The sequence below is a fragment of the Diadema setosum genome, chromosome 8 (assembly GCF_964275005.1).
Source record: "Diadema setosum chromosome 8, eeDiaSeto1, whole genome shotgun sequence".
Lineage (NCBI taxonomy): Eukaryota > Metazoa > Echinodermata > Echinoidea > Diadematoida > Diadematidae > Diadema > Diadema setosum.
In genome coordinates, this window is record NC_092692.1 from 25,669,074 (window position 1) to 25,690,696 (window position 21,623).

Here is a 21,623-nt window from a genome sequence, read left to right on the forward strand (position 1 = left end):
TTTCCATCTAGAGTCAGTTCTTCTTCAAAGTCAGTACTTCTATGAGATTGCAACGCAGGTGGAAGCGAAGGATACGATTTAATTTTTCTTTTTGATTCATGAAAAAACAAACAAACATGCAATTAGCGAAGATTTTTATTCTTATTAATAATGAGAGACTGAGCGATGTCGTCAACTGCCTCAAGCAATACATTCTTGCAAATCACATTAGTCTCGAGAAAATATTACGTAAAGCTTTACATTTTGATTACACTTAACCATCCTGTTTGCTTGTTTTTTCGCTGAATTCGTTATCATGAGCCAACTTGACAATGAAGTAGACCATGCCCGTTAATTCGCCCAACTTTTCCGATGCACGGCATCATTGTACTTGGTTTTTCACATCAAGCGCAGCACATGCCGTTTCAACTAATCCTGATAGGCCGAATGCAGTCAAGAAACCCCAGATTGACATACCGTTGGTATGTGTATATGGGAACCATGATTATTATAAGTTTACTAAAATGGATATGGGAAGACAGAGGTTTTCGAAAATGGAGTTTCTTTCTTAAAGTGTTAGGCGGAATGATTGTACGTGAGGGCATCTCGTCGTGGGCTTCTTTAACCATGTCATAATGGAAAGAGCCTGCAGGTTGAATTTATTTTATAGATCCTTTAGAGAGAGAGTACTGAGCATACTGAACATGTTGTCCTCTACTTAATAGAGGTAAGAGGAGGGTTTGTCTGGAGGAATGTGGAAGAGCATCTACAGGAGTGTTATGGTAAGGAGCAGAGCGAGCCGTAAAGCAGGAAAACAAGACCTAAACAAACAAAAATATGAAAAAAAATGTTCGATTAAACTTTGACGTTTCACAAGCAAAACTCCTACTATTAACGCACACCCAGTCTATGCATAAGCGGGTTCTATAGGGCAATTAACCCCAGGACAATTATCCCGGACCCTTCCCCTAACCCTAACCCTAATCCAAACTCTAACCCTAAACATAACCCTAACCCTAATCTCTATACTGTATCCTCTCGGGGTAATTGCCCTGATACGGTATAAACGTCATAATTAGGGAGGGGGCATAAAACAAAAGATTATATTGTCGAGTTCGCCAGAAAAATAATGATACAGCAGAATTTTGCACAGTATGGCAAATGGACCCCCCCCAAAAAAAAACCAAAAACCAAACAAACAAACAAACAAACAAACAAACAAACAAACAAACACACACACATTCTTTAGAAATTAAAATAGTAAACTTGCCCCTGCTGTCCCCTCCACAACACATAATTAGATTAGATAGTATAAGCCCCTTTTTTTGTTTAAAATTCATGGTGAGAAAAACCAAGCAATTCCAACCTCTTCTATGAGTCAGATACATTATTGCGTCATCTTTCTATCTCTCCCTGTCTTTATCTCTCCCTTCACTATATCTTACTAACTCTCCCCTCTCTCCCCTATCTATATGTTTCTCCCTATGTATGGTCATCTCTATAGCTCTGCTCTTTCTTACTCTCTCTCCGCATCCCTCTATTTCTTCTCTTTGTCTTCCCATCTCTCTTTTTTTTTTCCTTATCTCACCTGCACTATTTTCGTCGTTCACTTTGTCACCATCCTGCGGCTTCTTTGGAGCAGCGCCCACAGAATTCGACCCGATGCCATAGCTGGCCAAGGAGAGTTTCAACTTCCGCCAGAGATGTCCCATGATCGAGAAGGTGCTGTCATCATCGGGGTCCGATTTCATCTTAGCCTATACAGAATCAAATGAAGACGATTTGACGTGTAATACAGACCGTGGGAACGGATGAAAATGACACGTTTTATCTTATTCAGGGTTTATCGTCATTATAATGATGATTAAGATCTTCGTCATTATGGTACCATTGTCATTATCATAATTCTTGTTTTCATTTATAAAGAAGTAGAAGAAGTGCTATACAAATGTATTGCGTTATCGCTCTTATCATATCCGCTATTTGTACCATCATTCTTCTTGGAATGAAGCGCTGTAGAAATGTTATTTATTATCATCATGGGCAATATTCGACAGGATGTTTCCTGGACCAACATATTTCAAATGCAACTGGGCATTGTTCAATTGTACAGTTTTGGTTTAGATGGGACTGCGTATTCCCAACTTTTGTGTGTGTTTGTGAGATAATGAGAATCCTCATATGAAATATGAGGATTCTCATGTAAAAGAACATGTAATTCTTAGGGGAATTCAGAGTTTATTTGATGAAATTTGGTCTCGAAATGGCTGAGATATCCAACAACAACAACAAAAAAATCCCAATAAAAGCTATCCTAATAAAATGTGACAGGGCACGACTTTTTTGGATCTTTTTGCTTTATCTGGTTTTGGATATCTCAGCCATTTCAAAACCGATTTTCATCAAATAAACTTTCAATTCCCCTTACAATGTATGCTCTTTAACATAGAGAGTGGTTTCTAAATGTCTCGCAAAATGTTAAAAGCTGAAAACTCACCTCAACTGATACTATACCATTTCTTTAAAGTAATCCACGCCCATTAGAAGAGAGTAACAGAGAATAATTATGTATATGATATCACTTTTGAGAATAACACACGACGTTCCTACGGTAATACTAACCAGTGTCTTTACAAATACTTTCTATCTCTATTAAATGATATAACAGTGACACAAAGAAGTTATTATTCTACATATTATTTTTTTTTGTGAAAAGCGTTGTGGAACTTTGCTGACTAAACTGTGCATTAACATCAAAATGGATGAATACACGATCGAAAACACAAAGTTTGGAAACATATTATAGCACAGTTTACAGTTCAATCACTGTCTAGATACATGTGAAATAGATTGCCGTGGACGTATAGACGGTTTTCAGTCACCATTATGGTTTACGGAGGAAAATGAGTGTGGTAAATCCAACCACTCAAAGACTTTCACTAATGGCAATTAATGGCAATTATCAACCATAATTAATAGGTGAAACTTCAGATTGTTTAACACAGTATCAGAGAGACTGTCAGAGAATAGGACAATAATTATATAGATGATGACTGGCGGGGGAGGAAACATACCGAATGTTCCATTCGAAAGGTTTGAAATGCTATTGAGGGAGGTTATAAATCCAGAGACGAAGTCGAGGGACTTATAGCCTACCGAAATGGCATTTCAGACCCTGAGGGTGGAACGTTTGGTACATGTTCCCGACAACAAAGTCATCATCTGTTAAATTATATGGGTTAGTCAAATACCATCATCTGTTATGGGTGGAATAGGCAAATTCATTCTATCGACTGCTTATGATCATTCAATTGTTTGGTATTGTTTGTCATTTGTTACGTGAAAATGTTTTCCCATGGGAGAACATTACAAAAGTGTTCTGCCCATGGGCGAACATAACCAATGTGCCTCCATCACGTGACTGTGTTTAGCCAATCACTAACCGGTATTTGACTAACCCATTTAATATTGCAGTTTAGATTTCTCGTGACAGGGAATAGCGCATTTAAAAGGCTTGATGATACAAACCCTCATGAAAGCCTCGACAATGATGGTGATGAGCATGTTTGACAGAATAAAGTAGACTGTGAAGATGTAGATGAAAAAGAAGATGGGTCCCACGTAGCGCTCGGCAGCCTGCAGGGCGTAGAAGTCGAATGATCCCAGCATCAGCGATAGCAGGGACTCGAAGGTTGCCTGGATATGGAAAGAAAATCACACACCGTATAACAAGGGAATTATCAGTGTGTCGGCCAAAAAACGAACAAACAAACAAACAAATTTACTTTCTTTTAAAACAGAATGAAAAATAAGTAAAGAAAGAAGGGAATTCAAAAGTCGGTGTACAATAGATACTGAGTTGTAGATATGTGATCGATATATAGATTGACGATTGGACGTAATGATGATGATAATGGTAATGGAATTTCAATGATTATAAGTTATATCGGCACAAATTTGCCCCCCCCCCAAAAAAAAAAAGAAAAAAAAAGAAAAGAAAAGACAATCCTGAAACATAGATGTAGACGTTACAATACAGAAAATAGATATAAACGTATCACCAAGCATGATAGGCCGGTCGACATTTTTAACAGGATGACAGACGCTTTGCTTCCGTGGTGTTCTTTTCCTTTCCTTTCTTTTGGTTTTCTATCATGGAACTCGTACTTCCGAATTGGCGTGTGTCTCTGGAAGGATTGCTCCATCCAAAAGAAAAGAAAAGTCTTTCAAAATGAGCATACAAAGGCAGAAAGGCACCGAAACTCCGCGTGGAATCGCACAAAACATAGGACTTCTCTGACCATTTATGCTCCAGCTAGTACAATTTCCTGTACTTTTCAATGGAAGAGTCAATATAGCGAATATGAAAAAAAAATAAAAATTATATTACACCACGGCTTCTTATTTTACAGAACATCAGCACAAAGTCTTGGTAAGTAACCCTGGGTAAATTGAGCATGATTACAACCCACTCAGACTCCGCTACATGTAGACATACAAGACCTGGAGGGAAAAAATAGTACCTGAAAAGTGTGAAAAGTATCGACGGATCTACTGAAGACGGCATAGGCCCAGAGACCGAACGCCAACAAGATGATGAACCACATCAGCAAGAAGTAGAACATGTCACGTGAAGCTAGGTGCAGCGCCTGCGCAATTTGGGTCGCACGTGAGCTCATGCGCAAGACGCGCATAAAACGCAAAACTCCGCAGAAGGCGAGAATAGCCAGCAAAAATCCGAAGAGTTGATCCCACTTCGCAATGTGGCTGAAATTCACGAAGTAATCTACCGGTTAAAAAAAACAGTTAACCAAAAACATTAACATTGTTATGACAAGTCCCATTTACTGTTTTCAGACGTCAAAGGTCAAATAGATTCTAATTTTCCTAAAGGCAACTGTTTTGATAGAATTTCAACCCGACATACTGTACATGTATTATGAAATCTGGCAGCAGACGAAAACGTTCTCTCTGCAGAGACAAAATTAAAATTAAAAAAGTGGATTTTGACATATTTTTGGAGATTTGGTTTTAGAACTACCGATTTTACATTCACTTCCAATGCTGAATTATCATTTTACATATTTTTAAAAAATAGTCTTCAATTCATATCCTAACAAAAAACAACGCGTGCATATTTTGAATGAATCATATATTTTTTCTATTCATCTTTGTAAAGAATATCTTTAGTGACCATAATGACACAATATCGAACTATCATCATCACCACCACCACCACCAACACCACCATCACTCTACCACCATCATCATCTTAAAGTAGAGTCGCAAACAACATCTCCATATTTATCATTTCAACGAAGATTTTTACTGCCCTACTCGATTGACTTAACTGTTCGGCACGTTTTAGCAATTTCTCACGGGAACCAATGTATGGAGAAGAACTACGTCTTGGAAGCCAATTGTTAAGTAATGTTTACCTACAGATGGAGGGGGGGGGGGTTCCCGATTGACGTCATTATTTGCTCACCTGGCTTTTCCTTGACTTCAGCTGACGTAAATTTGATAAAGAGCTGTCTCATAGCGAACATGGCCACGGCCCCGATCCCGACAACGAGCATACTCAACTCCAGGATGGACCAGAAGTTTTTCAGCTCCTTCCTCCCCTCCTTCTTGAGTCGGTAGATGAAGTGAGCCAAGAAGTACACGAGGTAGATGCAGAAAATTCCCTGCAAGTTCGAAAAAGTGAAATTGCCAGCGATAATCAACCACTTTCCAACACAATCTCAACAAATAGCCAAAAGAAATTTCGAAGGAAATACCAGTAAAAAACACGTTTCTTCATATATGACACCGACATCTACGCCAATGGAAAAAAAAAACACTATTAACAAAGGATTAAAACAATCACTTCGACTTCAGCACAAACATTTAAATCGGTGACCTGTTTTGAAACAAATGCTCACTTACATATTGACAGTTTTAATAAAAACTGATTAAAGCTGGTCTGTGGACAAGTGGTAGACTATCCACATACATTTGCGCAGAGTTCTCGTTTGAATTGGGGTGGGGTAGAGAAGGGGAGGAGTCGGGTGAAGAATAGAGTAGAGCGCGCATCAAACCTCTGTACCTGTGTTTAACTTGATCTCGTTGGTCTTGATTATTTGAGTGTGGATGTCTCAATGCTACCTTGTGCACTCAGTTATTTGGATGGTTATAATAATATGTAACTGCATAGTTTTAAAGTTTGCATACGGTATTTTGCATGACATTTCTTGATTCAGAGGGGAATTGATGTTGCTATCAATTAAGTGTGTTTTTTTAAGGCATGAAAATAATGATGAAAAGAGTTGTTTTAAACTTTCGTTTTTTGCAGATGAACAGACAGAATGACATACTTGTAATCCTAGAGAAATAATCCAGAGTGCGCCGATGTATTGATAGAGTCTGAAGGTATGTATTTCATTGGACACAATTCCGCCCCCTTCCGTTGGCGTCTCCACTAGCAACGTGACCACACTGAAGAGATTGACGTTTGCGTTGTACACTGTGAATTCCAAGAAAATGGCGCGCGTGTACTTGTCATACCAACCGCGTTCGCGCAGATATTGCGCAGTCGCGATCGCCTCGTCACGCGTTGTTCCAAACTGGGCGACATAGCCGCCTCCACTATAGATGTAGGAGTTGCTAGTATGAGGGAGCCCGTTCAAGGCTGATGCCGACTGGTAGCGCCATGGCTTCGTCTACAAAAGGAAAAAAAAGTATGCCAAATATCCATTGCATACAGTAAATTTATTAGATTATGATGGCACGTAAACTTCACAATGCTATTACGGGTGCTGTTCGTTATTCCGAAGGTTCGTTAATCCGAAACACACAAATTCCCTATACCCAGAGGTTCGTTAATCCGAAAATGAAAAAGGGTTCGTTAATCCGAACATTTGTGGCGTTATTCGGAAGGTTCGTTATTCCGAAGGTTCGTTAATCCGAAAATGAAATAGGGTTCGCTATTCCGAAGGATCGTTTATCCGAAAATGAAATAGGGTTCGTGATTCCGAAGGTTTGTTAATTCGAAAATAAAATAGGGTTCGTTATTCCGAAGGTTTGTTGATCCGACAATGAAATAGGGTCCGTAACGAACCTTCGGAATTGCGAGTTTGTTTCATTTTCGGATCAACGAACCTTCGGAATAACGAACTTATTTCATTTTCGGATTAATGAACCTTCGGAATAACAAACCTTATCACATTTTCGGATTAACGAACCTTCGCAATAACGAATCTTCGGAATAACGAACCTTCGGAATAACGAACTGTAACCGCTATTACTACTCCACGAAAGGAAACGGTCATGTGTAGTCAATTCCCATGCAATTTTTGCCTTAACGTTCCACGTTTCTGTCAGTATCAAGCCAAGATGATCTTACAATCCGCCGGACACAATGGTCGAAAGTCAAATGATAATATATTAAAAGGATATACGCGTTGGTATATATATAAAATTCGTTATTAATAGAAAAAAAAACTCAAATCCCTGACCTATTGACATTTTTTTTTGCAGCAGTTGTCATCAGCAATAATGATTATAGCAAGTCTCTGTCAACGTGAGTTTTCACGAATTTATATGTTTTCATTTATGCGATTGTACTCCAGAATGTGCATTGACGCAAAGGAACAATTCATGCTAATTACGGTATTTTTTAAATTCTGTTATGTATTGCATTGAAACAGAATGCAGAAATAAATTGAACCGAACTGAATTAAACCGGTCACTTTTAGTGATGAGTATTTGAAGATGCGTCTTTCTCTTCTTACTGATGGTATGAAGACTAATGATAACAGGAATATGACTACATTGTAATTGTAACAATGATTTTTACACAACTGTCCCGGATTTCCAGTTTGAAGGATGCGTAGGCTGAATGCATAGTTAGAAATGCCATTAATATTTTAAAGATGCATGTGTTTTGTATCAAATTGTATAATGTTGTCTACGTGTATGTCTGTTTGCAAAGTATTGTTCAATTTCTTTCTCCCTATCGTTTATTTCTTTTGATATCCAAACAATTCAAACTTTTTAGGTTTATAGTATACAGATTCTCAGCCCCCCCCCCCCCCAAAAAAAAAAAAAAATAAATAAACAAATAGATAAAATAAAATAAAATAAAACGAAATAAATAAAAAAATATGTCATGTTTGATCTGAAATTTGTCAAACTTTATGCAATGATACAGGAAACTTGAAGTGAAAGTGACATGCTGCAACAACCCTACAATCAAGTTATTTCCACTCATAGATAAACTCCACACCTCGTCTATTCCAGACACGCTGTTGACGATGGGATCGCTACTTCCGGTGGGGTCACAGGTATAGGTCCAGTTCTCGGCGAACATACCCTCATCCTGATTACTCCAGGAATACTCCAAGGTACAGTCATCGATGTGACCAACCATCTGATCAGCGATGTCACACGGTACTGGAAAAAAAGGGGCGCGTCGTTTGTAAAAGAAAAATCAAATCGTGGTTGCTACCTAAGAGAGATGAAACCTAGTTTACAGGTACAAACCCTTGTTGGTCATAAATGAGTCTGTGGCAAAGCATCTCTTTCATATTCCCTCCTCTGTAGGCCTATCTGCCTATCGGACAGTGCCGATGCCAGTGGTGCATGTAGTGATCTTGGCGCAGACTCCTTTGCGACCAACAAGGGTTTGTGCCTAACAAACTAGATGAAACCCATATGTATGGGGGATTGAGTGAATGCAGATATATAAGAAGATCAGTAAAGTTTTTAAAAAGATATTACAATCCGTTCAAAAGTTATGAACCTTTAGAGTTTTGTTAGCACCATCGCGTGATAAGAGGACTACAAGTCGTGAGTCACAGTAGAACAATAGTAACAAGGAAATACGAAGAGAATTCAGCATGAGGAAGAGGTTTGCGATAACACAATGAATTCAACATATCTTGATTTTTCAGCCATATTGTATCTCTCTTCCATCGATGGCCGGCAACACTTTAAAATTTTTTAACTTTTGAACAGATTGTAAGTTTGGTTTTTTTTTTTTAAATTTCACTGATGTGTTCTACTAATATTGCTGCATTCCTCAGTCCATAGCTTGCATTAAAGGCCACTGCTTCAAAACTCGCGATGCAATTACAATAATAATGATAAAAATAATAAATGTTGTACAACTGAGAAAAAGAAGAAGAAAATGATGACAATCATAAATTAACATGAAGAAGAGGAAAAAGAAGAAATAGAAACAGAAGAATAAGAAGAAGGAGAAAAGGAATCCTGTGGGAACAAGAAAGCCAATAAATACTTAACTAATCTCTGTAGCAATTTTGTACAGTGTCGTGCTGGCCAAAGAAATCAGACCCTGTATAGGTTCTCGACACTCTCCTATACCACATACTTACGAGGTTTAACTCTCAGCTGACGCAGTCTTGCGGGACCGACTCGGTAACTCTGCCAGTCCCTCAGGTAATTGGTATCCCGCGGCAACATGTTTTCACCATTGTAGTACCTGTCACCGTAAAGTCCGGGAATGAATCGCTGCTCCACGTAGTCCCAGAATGCCTCGGGAGTAGACTGGGACAGGGAACTGAAAGAAGCTGGGTCATCCTGCAGTAGGTGGATGGAAGCCACGTTTGGTTTCTTAGTGGGCGGGTCTCAAATACAAAGTCATGTGTATACAGCAGAAACATTAGCATTACGACCCTAACTTTGCATTTGATATCATATTCTGAACATCTCCTCTACCAATGAAATTTCTTTTAATACGCCCCTTTCAATTTACGATAAATGAATTGCTCATTATTTTCTACTGGGCAACATTTTTTTTCCTTAGCACTACTAATTTGTTGAAACGTAAAGTAATGATCGAATTAAAACATCAAAGCAAGGCCAAAACAACTGGCTCTGTCACAGGCATGTATAGGGCCTACATATTTTATTCATCACAGCCTTTTTTAAACCCTTTCCGTTCCCATTACAATTATTCCATGTTCATAGGATTATGTATCCGTGCTGTTATTGGCACAAAAAGAGCTACTACTTTCTGGTAGCTATACTGAAAGCAGGAAATACAGACATTGATATATATCCATTAATCTGATTTAATGATTCAAAGAACTATACCCCGTCGACGAGATAATCCACGTGTTCGGACACGAAGATATTTCGGATGGACTCTGACATGAAGAAAGCGGCTGGGTCTCGGTTGGTGTAGCACAACGTCAGGACGACTCCGAGAAAGAAGGCGTAGAGGAGAACGTCGCGGAGTATGCTCAGCATCTGTATGTCTCGAAGTCGCTGCTTACGGGCCTCCTGTAAAAACTGTTTCGACGGCGGAGTCGCCGGCCGGGCTGTGTAGGCTGGGGCTAGAGAGAAACGTCAAAATGTGAATGGAAGCGTTTTATTTGACTGACGATACTGAATGAAAAACAGATAATACAAATAATGATATAGGAGCAATTATTTTATTTATTCACTACCAAAACTTGCTTCCAATGTTTTCGTTTGTTCGTGGGTTCACATCCCTTGAGCAAAAGAGTGATGTATTCCTTCACGCAGGTGCAAGCTCTAACTGAAACAATATGTGTGTAAAACAAAGAAAAAAAGCACAATCAAAGTCATTGTTACGCGACCAAAATCGTGATATCCATGGTTATTATGTTACTCATACTACGCATTCTAACAATATTCCCTTGCATTTAGAGCGAACATGCAATTTATGCAGAAAATTGTCTTAATACATTCAAATTTGTTGTTATAATCCAACGTTATGTTTCACTACAGCTGTTGAAATACAAAACGCCTTCATTTTTTTTTTCCAGATATATAGAATAATCAATTCAATTTCTCTTTCTCTGCGTATATGATACCTTCACATTTTTATTGTGTTATCAATTATCATAGCTCCATTTTCATCCGTGCCTTCTTGTTTATAATTCGTCATTCTGACATCCACAGTGGCTGCAACACAGCCACCCCAGCATAGCAATAACTTCACAGATACGACAGCTGTATGTATGAAGCAGTGAAAAATGACCCTGAGCATTAAAATGGCCATTGTCTGGCCATCGTAAACCACGCATGCGACGTCCACCTCGTTGATGACGCACCTTTACCGGCAGTCAGTGACTCCTCGTGCAGGTACTCCTCGTCGGTTTGCAGTCCATTGGCCGATTTGTCCTTGAGGTCGTCCACCTCTACGTCGTTCATTTTAGACGGCTTCTTGAAAATGATTGACACTATGAACACAATGACGATTACCTAGGAACAGCCGATGTCCAGAAAACAACGTTAATTACTTTTGTGTGAAAGGACAACGTTTGATTAAAGTTTCCCATTCACAAATACATAGAGCAAAGTTCATAAAAAGAATTAACAATAGAAGGTTGAATAAAAACAGAGGTAAAATGAAAAGCTGTTGAATTTGAAGGTCAATATCTTATACAAATTAGTGTATTGATAATATGCACTTAATATATCACCGCTTACAAAATAAATGTACTTCCATTTCATTGCACACAAATCGTGTTCCTTCATTTGTATCATATACACTACAATATCAAAACACCGCAAGGAACAAAGGGAACTCAGAATTGACATAACGAATACGAATACGAATTGACGTATCATCGGAACGATAAATAATCATACTCGCAACTTCATCCTTTCAAAACAGAACTCATCGACTTTTTTTGATATAGAAGAAAAACAATGCAGAAAGGAAATTAGACAGGAAGGTGAAGATTAAGCACATGCTGGTTTATATCAGTCTCAGTGTATCATTTAAAACGAGTCAGGAAGACAATGTGAAACTTATACTTTTCCTTTATTATCAAATTGCTATTACATCGACTTTGAAGTCCCGTTGATTAATTTTTTTAAAGCTCAATTTAGGATGAGAAAATGATGAAATAAAAACTACACGAATGAATACATAACTGATTGTATAGACATCCCATAGACATCGCATATTGCTACTTCAAGTTCTGCAAACAAGAACAAGAACAACAAGAACAAGAACAACAACAACAACAACAACAACAACAACAACAACAACAGCAAAGAAATAAACAGTGATAAAGGATTGATGATACACTGGAAGACAAATTATTGTTCTCGCATTGTACATGTTGTATAAAAACTTGCCTTCATGGGCTGAATTAGAAGGGCGGAGCTAAAGAAGGAGGTAACCATGGAGACCAGCCACTCCTGAGACTGCTCCTTGCCCCACTGCAGACTGTAGAGCACGATGAAGAAGCAGGAGACAAAATTCGCCAGAAAAGCGATCACGTAGGCAACGTACACCATCCAATGCGGCATGGGATACTTCTTCTTCGCCGCCAGTTCGGCGCCCGTCGGCGATGAGGACTGCTCGTCTTCTGATGTCGGTGACGATTGCGATGATGCGCCCTTCTCTTGTTCCTGTCAAGTAATTTGTTGACACAAAAAAGTAGACAACACAAGAATCTACTAAATATAGACTAGAATCGCTGAACCAGAAAGTGTGCTTTTCATCCCTGATTGCCTACTTATGAGGTATAATCTTCGTTTTCCTTTTTTTTTTTTTTTGGTGTTAATTTATTATGCGAGGAAAACATCACGTCTGACTCATCGTTTTCCGTTGCTAGTAATCTCGTTATTTCAGACGAATTGTTCTTCCTCCTCACATTACATTGGCAGTGCTTTCTCTTTCTCCAATCAATAATCGCAAAAGTGGACAAAATTGTCTGAAACGAAATATCAATAAAACAAACACACTCATGCATAATTTTACGAAGTTCGTCTTCATGTCACTTGATGATATCAATTGAATGAAATCTAATCCATCTCCCTTGGAAAGCGATCTTTTAACCTTGTTTGTTCGTTTGTTCTTCTGTTTTGTTTTGTTGTCTTTGTTTGTTTGTTTCTTTATATGGAATGCTCTGTAGATATACCAACCTTTTCCGGAAGAGGAGAACCGTGTTGTTTTTCCTCGTAGTTGTACTGGTCTAGTTTCTTATGAGCGTTCGACGTGCATCTTGCCTTAATTCCCTTGAATTTTCGCCTGAACCAGTCGTACAGAGGGTCTGGCTTCCCTGCCTCCAGCGGTCTAGACTTGCGGAAGATTTGGACTATAATCATGTTGACAGGCATCACAACCAGGGAACTTATGATTCCAATATAGATCTGAGTTTGAATGAAGTATGAATACCAAGACAGAGAGAGGAGAGAAAGTAATTCTGATTCAGACGGGTGTATCACAAGCCCTTCGTATTAGAAAAGCGGGGAAAACATTAATCACAGTGGCAGGAATCCCTTTAAGACTTATTTTGATCAAATTATGTATTATCATAATGGTTATGCTTAAATTAGGTCAATGAAGAGACATTTGTCATAATTAGTCAACAAAGACAAAAAAAAACATGTCAGCCTTTAAGGTTAAGACAAGCATTAAAATGATCCTTTCTCAGAATATACTGTGCACTATTTAACAAAATCTCTCAGCTCCTTCACCGTCAAGCCCGCCCTTACCTGTTTCGGGTCAACGTTTATCCCAGCGATCCTAATGATGGTCCGAGATCCTCGCTCGTCGCCAGAACTCCTCCAGAACAGGGCGTTGGCAATCATCGACGTGTAGAGTAAAGTTAGGCAGCAACAGAGCCGCTGGCACCGATTGAATTGGCTACGCGTGGGTCGGCTGAAGATCGAGAACCAGAGGTGCTGGTCCGACAAGTTCTTGCGACCGCTGGTGTAGACCAACTGGCCTACCTATGGAGGTAACGACATTGTAATGATAGTCATTGAATTTATGTATTATTATCACCAACGTCAGCTATGTGTTCCTTTTTGAGGGAGAAAAAAAAATAAGAGAAATGTTCCAATGGTAGCTGGTCATGCCTCCGCTATATCGCACAATTCTTCCTTATTCTTACAATTCATCTTGCCAATGTGAGACGACAATTTCATTGGATTGGCAAATACAATTATTTGGTAATCATACGTCTTTTTCGGCGACATTTGTGTTATTTTCAAAATACGGAAAAGGTGAATGTTTTGCATTTCCGCTTGACTTTAACCCCATGGCCTAAATCTTTCCCAGTAGAATTATTGTAAACTTGGTATATCATAAACATACAACGATCAAGTAGATACACTTAGTCATTTTGACGGTATGGAGAAAATTGTTTATTTACAGCAAATAATTTTACAACTGTAACGTGACCTTTGACCTTGACCTTCGACCACACGACTCAAAACTTTCAAGATAATCATTTTCAGGTAGTACCTGATATAGCATGTATGTACTAGCATCATGATGATACCTGGAGCAATTTCCGAGATGTGGAGGTAAAAGCTCAATTTTAGCAGTTTCAGGTTTTTTTTTTGTGTGTGTGTGTGTGTGTGTTTTTTTTCTTTTTTGATAACTAAGCATGTTTCCCAAATCGACATCATTGTGCTAAGAAAACTCACGAACGACGAAAAACGCCTACGGAAATTTGCATGCCCAAGGGCAATTATTTTCATTACTCTGCGATAAAATAATGTTGCCGTCATGCGCAAATTGAATGCAAGGCAACAATTATGAAGCAACGGTAAGACCGTAAGAGACATACTGTAACTGAAAAGAATATGATCTTAAATATAGGTTTTCCCGGCCAATTTCGCACTTTTGTCAGTCTATTTGATAAAAGGTTCATTCAATTTAGCGAAAATCCTCGTCACTGCACATTCTGTCATTCAAAATTGCAACTTGTTCATTCAATTTAGCATTTCGATCAATGAAATTCGCACATGTGCCTTTCACATTCGTAAAACGGGCATTCAAATTGGCACGTGCTCTTCAGTCATTCAAATTCGCCAGCACTGGCGGAAAATGGTATTTCAGTCATTCAATTTCGCGTATGGGCAGTCAAATTCCAAACATGTTCATTCAAATTGGCGTAATGTTAATTCTATTTTGAAAAGGTGAGAACCGTGGTTTATACGTATTTAAAGGTAGATTTTTGTTTCATCCCACACTGTTAAGTATATAGCAAAGGTATCTTTGACCCTAAATGATTCAAGTTTGTTGTTCTGTAACGCCCCTCTTCTTTTATACATGTTATCAGAACTAACATGCACCAGTACCATAGATCACTTCACTTTCTTATGTCCAGTCATGGCAGTACGAGTAAGATACAGGCGTATCTTTCAAGAAGACAGGGAAACAATCATAGAAGCATTTGAGGGTAACAACCTTGACAAATTGATGGCTAAAGCCGATCCAAGAACTTTATTCTTAATGATGATTAACGCAATATAGCACCCACCAGATGAAAATAATGAAACATGCGGATGAAAGAAATAATCAAGATGTAAGAAACCTCCTTTTCCCAATTAATGTCAAAACAAAACAAGATTAATGTATCTGTGAATGAAATAATGCTATCCAACAGTTTAAACGCATACACATATTTTGAAAGTACTGTTGCAAAGGTGATATCAGAATAAAGAATGAATACGAAAAATGAAATGTTAAGATGCTTGCAAACACTACCTATGATGAATGAAATGGAAAAAAAGGAATAAATGCTTAACGTGTCTGCTAAATTGACTGCAGTAAATGCGAAATTGGATGCCCGAGAATGAATTCGAATGAACGAGCGCAGAGTATACGTGATCACGTGACTATATCATGCTAAATTGAATGAACGATTTGCGAATTGGTGCTTGTCTTACGAATTTGAACTGAAAAAGTACTGATTCGAATGATGTTAAATGTAATTTGAATGCTCCAAAATGAATTTGAATGAAAAGATTACAAAATTGAAATACCGAACATGCCCTCTAGGCTAAATTCTGCTAAATTGAATGCACAAATTAGGAATTGGACTGAAAAAAGTGCGAAATTGGCCGGGAAAACCTATATCTACAAACCCATGATAAACTCGCCGCCTGTTGTGTCCCTGTTTTTATTCTAAAGGGCACCAAGATCATCGGAGTCGCAAGACGAGCCTTAGATTATGATGATCACATAGTATAGGTTTTCCCAGGCCAATTTCGCACTTTTGTCAGTCTATTTGATAAAAGGTTCATTCAATTTAGCGAAAATCCTCGTCACTGCACATTCTGTCATTCAAAATTGCAACTTGTTCATTCAATTTAGCATTTAGATCAATGAAATTCGCACATGTGCCTTTCGAATTCGTAAAACGGGCATTCAAATTAGCACGTGCTCTTCAGTCATTCAAATTCGCCAGCACTGGCGGAAAATGGTATTTCAGTCATTCAATTTCGCGTATGGGCAGTCAAATTCCAAACATGTTCATTCAAATTGGCGTAATGTTATTTCTGTTTTGAAAAGGTGGTTTATACGTGTTTAAATGTGAATTTTTGTTTCATTCACACACTGTTGTATTTATGGCAGCACTGGCGGAAAATGGTATTTCAGTCATTCAATTTCGCGTATGGGCAGTCAAATTCCAAACATGTTCATTCAAATTGGCGTAATGTTATTTCTGTTTTGAAAAGGTGGTTTATACGTGTTTAAATGTGAATTTTTGTTTCATTCACACACTGTTGTATTTATGGCAGCACTGGCGGAAAATGGTATTTCAGTCATTCAATTTCGCGTATGGGCAGTCAAATTCCAAACATGTTCATTCAAATTGGCGTAATGTTATTTCTGTTTTGAAAAGGTGGTTTATACGTGTTTAAATGTGAATTTTTGTTTCATTCACACACTGTTGTATATATGGCAAGGGTAACTTTGGCCCTAAATAATTCAAGTTTGTTCTGTAACGCCTCTTTCTTTTATACATGTTATCAGAACTATACATGCATCAGTACCATAGATTCACTTCACTTTCCTATGTCCAGTCATGGCAGTACGAGTTAGATACACGCGTATCTCTCAAGAAGACAGGGAAAGAATCATAGAAGCATTTGAGGGTGATAACCTTGACAAATTGATGGCTAGAAGAGCTGATCCAAGAACTTTATTCCTAATGATGACTAACGCAATACAGCACCCACCAAATGAAAATAATGAAACATGCAGATGGATGAAATAATTACGACGTAAATTGGAACCTCCTTCTCCCAATTAATGTCAAAACAAACAAAGATTAATGTATCTGTCATGTCTGTGAATGAAATAATGCTATAGGAAATTTTTAACACATACACAGTTTTTGAAAGTATTGTTGTAAAGGTGATATCAGAACAAAGAATGAATACGAAAATATGAAATGTTAAGATGGTTGCAAACACTACCTATGATGAATGAAAATGGGGGAAAAAAGAACAAATGCATAACGTGTCTGCTAAATTGACTGCAGCAAATGCGAAATTGGATGCCCAAGAATGAATTCGAATGAACGAGCGCAGCGTATACGTGATCACGTGACTATATCATGCTAAATTGAATGAACGATTTGCGAACTGGTGCTTGTCTTACGAATTTGAACTGAAAAAGTGCTGATTCGAATGATGTTAAATGTAATTTGAATGCTCCAAAATGAATTTGAATGAAAAGTTTATAAAACTGAAATACCGAACATGCCATCTAGGCTAAATTGTGCTAAATTGAATGCACAAATTAGGAATTGGAATGAAAAAAGTGCGTAATTGGCCGGGAAAACCTATATTACTCCAAGACACTCGGGGTACTATAGCTGTGGCAGTCTTACCTTGATCATATCCTTCTTGCTGGCCACAAAGAGTGTGCGATCAACCGCTCCGTCTCCTTGTTCTACTGCCAACCATTGCTCGCAGAGGAAGAAGAATCTGATTGGAGATGATACCATTAAGGTATGGAAGGAGAATGATTAAAGTCTCTTTCTCTCCCTCCCTCCCTTTTAATCCTCTCTCTCTCTCTCTCTCTCTCTCTCTCTTTCTTTGCCTCTTGTACTTTGTGCTGCTATTGCTTCTACTAACTACTTGGTACTGCTAGCACTACTGCTACTGCTACTACTATTACTACTACTACTATACCAGCCGCTACTGCTGTTGCTGCTGCTACTACCACCACCATTTCTTCTTTTTCTTCTTCTTCTTCTTCTTCTTCCTCTTCTTCTTCTTCTTCCACACCTTTTTGTGATTTTACACTTTTTGTCTTGACAATTGTATTGATCGGCCTTTCAAGTTATCATCACTGGCATTTCAAAAGCCAGTGATGATAACTTATGATCACCTGGTCTCATTGAGTCACAATGTCATAGTGATATGCCTGGTAATCCTGCCAAACTCTAACCCTCTGTTTGTCTTCCCATAATTCACCTATTCTCCTTTTCGCATGCATAGCTTTTGATAAGTCACGAAAAGGTTGACAAAGTTTCCACAATCCCGTTATGATCACGAATTCCATTGTTTTGCATATAGGGCTATTAACTCATTCTGTGCCAAAAGTTCAAATGTGCACAAATCTCAAACTCAAACCTATGGACAGATAATCAATGAGGCACAAAGAGGGTTAAAATCTCTGTGGGTTCGTGAAGGCAAGTCTTTGATTGCTTAGGACTTTGGAGCTCACTCCTTGCCAGTCTGCAGATCCATGATAGAGATCCTAGAGAGAAACCAGCCAGCCTGCCCGCCTCCTCCCGAGTTGTCGTGCCAGATGCGGACGTAGGTGAGAAGTCCAAGTGGGCGTGGCACGGTCATCAGAAAGCTGTTGATGCTGCCTACTTGAAAGATCTGCGAAATGTAACAGGAAAATTTGGACGTTGCTTATAATTATCATAAATATCTGCAGTTCTTCACGCTTCCCTAACATACGTGATGAGTAAGTCAAAAGTAGAGGCGGCAGATCACTGAGAACAAAAAATGATGAGATTTGACCGTTCAAGTAAGGATGTGTAAATCTAACAAATTGTGTAAATCCCATTCTTAGCAGTAATGTGCATTATAAATCAAGTCAGTATAGGGCCTACCAGTGTATCTACGTTTTTGTGCTACTGGCGCTTGACAAGAGCTTTCCAATGCTGAGTGGTGTGATCTCATAAAAGCTTCCATACGTCGCTAGCTGTTGGTGATGTGAGCATTGTATACATTTGACGACACAAGCTAATGTAATAATGAAATTATAATTGTTTGTTCCTCCCCGATTGCCTTGTCATACATTCACTGAAGTCATTTCCTTTTTAAAGCTTGTTTTTTTGTCCGTTACGAGTGTAGTGGGTTTGTTAAATCCTTTCAACACCTGAAAATATTGTTTGCGAACAAGCTGATCGCTCTCTATCATGTCTATGAATTTAAATTGTTGGGTCTTTTTTCGAAGGATAATTGTCTACGTATATAGCAACTTTCATGAGATGTATTGACAGCTTGTATTATATTGCAACGGATCGACGACGTTCCGTGTATAATGGTCCGTGTTTGCACAGCTGTAGTTGACGGACGTGACCCTATACGCTCACCGGTCTTTTGCTGTCCTCGAGAACCCTGGAGCCGCTGTCGGCCTCCTCCCCAGTGACGATGATGCCCACTTTGGACTTGGTGCCCGCTCCAGGCCGCACCCCCGTCTCCACGGTGATCTGATAAGCGTAGGTATGGGCCGGGTGGTTGTCACTCATAGGTGTCACTCCCCACTGAAATACAGAGTACCATTAGGGCGCAAAAATGTTCAGAAAATATTTATTTTAAGAGTGACATTCGACGCCACGTTCAAATTGGCTTTAATCATAAAGTAAAATCAAGCAAAATAGATAAAGGAGGTTTCCTCAACTATCTAATTTTAGACGTGAAAATTTATGAAGTTTTACGTCTTTAAACAATAGCATACACAAAGGCAAATCATATGATACTATGATCCTGTCAACCCGACAATTTAAAAGCAAGGTTAAGGCGGCTTATCTCGCCTTCTCGCTTTTCGTCATTGTATAAGCTCGCGCCTCGTTCGGGTGATCACGCCGCTCTCTTGTAGTTTAACGTAGCGGACATTCATTTATTTTTTGTTTGTTTGTTTTTTCTTATATTCATTCATTTTCTAACGTCATATTTTGTTATTCTTTACAACTGCAAATTTCATGTAAAGGCAACTTAACACTAGAGCGAATTCCCAACGAATTCGAAAATTTGAAGATACTTTAGCATCCGTTGCTAGTACTAGAATAGTTTGTAACAAATTTTGACGTCCTGTGTATTTATCAACTATCGTGTATGGTGATTCGCAGAGACACGTACGCTTGAGATTTTGGTATCTTTTCAAACTCGTTCGGCAAGCGTTGGTCATTCGCTGTAGTATGACGGGCAAATCAGTTTGTGGGTATCTACGCCCTACAAACAATACTTCTATGTGGATTCCTCATATTTCACATGTATTAATTCTCTTAGTTGTTGCATTCATCAATTAACTCATTAATTTTCTTGGTATGTCTAAGGTTCATTTGTTACTAAACGTGGAATATGGAACAATAATAAAAAAAAAAAAAAAACTTTGCCACAATATACATTCACCGGTCATACGACCTAGTGACCACAAGTGTGGCCAGAAGTGTGTTTTCAGTCTTGCGACTGGGTCGCAATGCCAGTTTGAAGATATATGACATGTCGAATTTTCACAAACGGTCGTAGACTTTCAGTCAGTCACGCTCCTGTATGTAGACCTACTGACGCCCGTCCCATCGTAGAGTATTGTTCAACTGTTTAGTCTAATCGTATACTGTTGTGCGGTGTCGAGTCGTGCGACTTGTCTTACGACCGGTTTGATTGTGTATTGTTCGGTGGTCTTAAAAACGAGAGATATACATTAACCTTTACGATGTCTTGCTTGTCCTTCCTCCGGGCGTAGATGAGCAAGAGAAGATACACGCCGGCGAAGCCCACGACTGTGCCGAACACGAGGGCGTTGTCTGTTATGGACTTGTCGAACACTGTGTTGAAGTCGATCGTGTTCACCGGTACGTAGAAGGTGGATGCGAATGACGTGAGGTGATTGCACAGACATTCGGTCTGGAAGCGAGTAGTCTGTACTCCAGACTAGTGAGAAAAAAATGCATTGCGAATTTAAGAAGAGTGACACGGTGGACATATTTGATTATGAAACCTCATGACATTAATCGTATATAAGATATAGTAGCATAAAGGTATTTATTCATCAAACCTGTATCATTGGCAAGTAGATTGCGTGATAGTAGACCTCTTCTACTGATGCCATTATTCTGCTACTGTGAATTAACCGTGAATACTATACTGCTGCTACTACTACGACTACTACAAGTAGTTTACCATAACTATCAATACACTGATTTTGACATGACTGACAATTAAAACGAACAGTAAAGGTTCACACAGCAAATGAAGTACCTCGCATCCCTTGCCGCTCCATGTTTCCGCTTCCTCGTCGAAGTACCGACATGAAGAGAAGTAAATGCTCAACCAATAGGCCAGTGGAGTCACAGTGTTGTTTTCATTCTTAGGGAGTGGTATCGTTTCGTTGTAGGAGGACCGATTGCAACCACTCACCGTTGAGTTTAGCTCATCAAAGTGTGCATCCGTCCCTGATAAGTACATGACACGTAATTTGGACAAGACGTCACTTTACAGTCTACAACTGTCTCTTCCATTTGGTCACACACGCTCTCTCCCTCCGCGTCTTTTCATCCTTCTTCATCTACCTCCAAAACGTATATACTCACTCATCCTCTTTCTTATATGTGTTATCTCTGTTTTATAATGATCGAAGCAAATAAGCGCATACAAATAAAATCTTA

At 38.8% G+C, this 21,623-nt stretch overlaps 1 protein-coding gene across 1 annotated transcript in view; it reads right to left on the reverse strand.

Annotated features, from left to right (window-relative positions):
- The window catches only part of LOC140232165 (polycystin family receptor for egg jelly-like), a 61,017-nt gene that overhangs the window by 360 nt on the left and 39,034 nt on the right, over positions 1 to 21,623 (reverse strand). The window contains exons 14-30 of the mRNA XM_072312306.1: positions 21,217 to 21,410; positions 20,665 to 20,889; positions 19,329 to 19,499; positions 18,446 to 18,606; positions 17,604 to 17,700; positions 13,465 to 13,701; positions 12,892 to 13,119; positions 12,100 to 12,375; positions 11,064 to 11,214; positions 10,078 to 10,319; positions 9,357 to 9,561; positions 8,246 to 8,412; positions 6,336 to 6,680; positions 5,468 to 5,666; positions 4,503 to 4,765; positions 3,508 to 3,675; positions 1,568 to 1,730 (exon numbers count right to left, since the gene is read on the reverse strand). Coding sequence (XP_072168407.1) covers positions 1,568 to 1,730; positions 3,508 to 3,675; positions 4,503 to 4,765; positions 5,468 to 5,666; positions 6,336 to 6,680; positions 8,246 to 8,412; positions 9,357 to 9,561; positions 10,078 to 10,319; positions 11,064 to 11,214; positions 12,100 to 12,375; positions 12,892 to 13,119; positions 13,465 to 13,701; positions 17,604 to 17,700; positions 18,446 to 18,606; positions 19,329 to 19,499; positions 20,665 to 20,889; positions 21,217 to 21,410 — 3,492 coding nt within the window. The remainder of the gene's footprint in view (positions 1 to 1,567; positions 1,731 to 3,507; positions 3,676 to 4,502; positions 4,766 to 5,467; positions 5,667 to 6,335; positions 6,681 to 8,245; positions 8,413 to 9,356; positions 9,562 to 10,077; positions 10,320 to 11,063; positions 11,215 to 12,099; positions 12,376 to 12,891; positions 13,120 to 13,464; positions 13,702 to 17,603; positions 17,701 to 18,445; positions 18,607 to 19,328; positions 19,500 to 20,664; positions 20,890 to 21,216; positions 21,411 to 21,623) is intronic.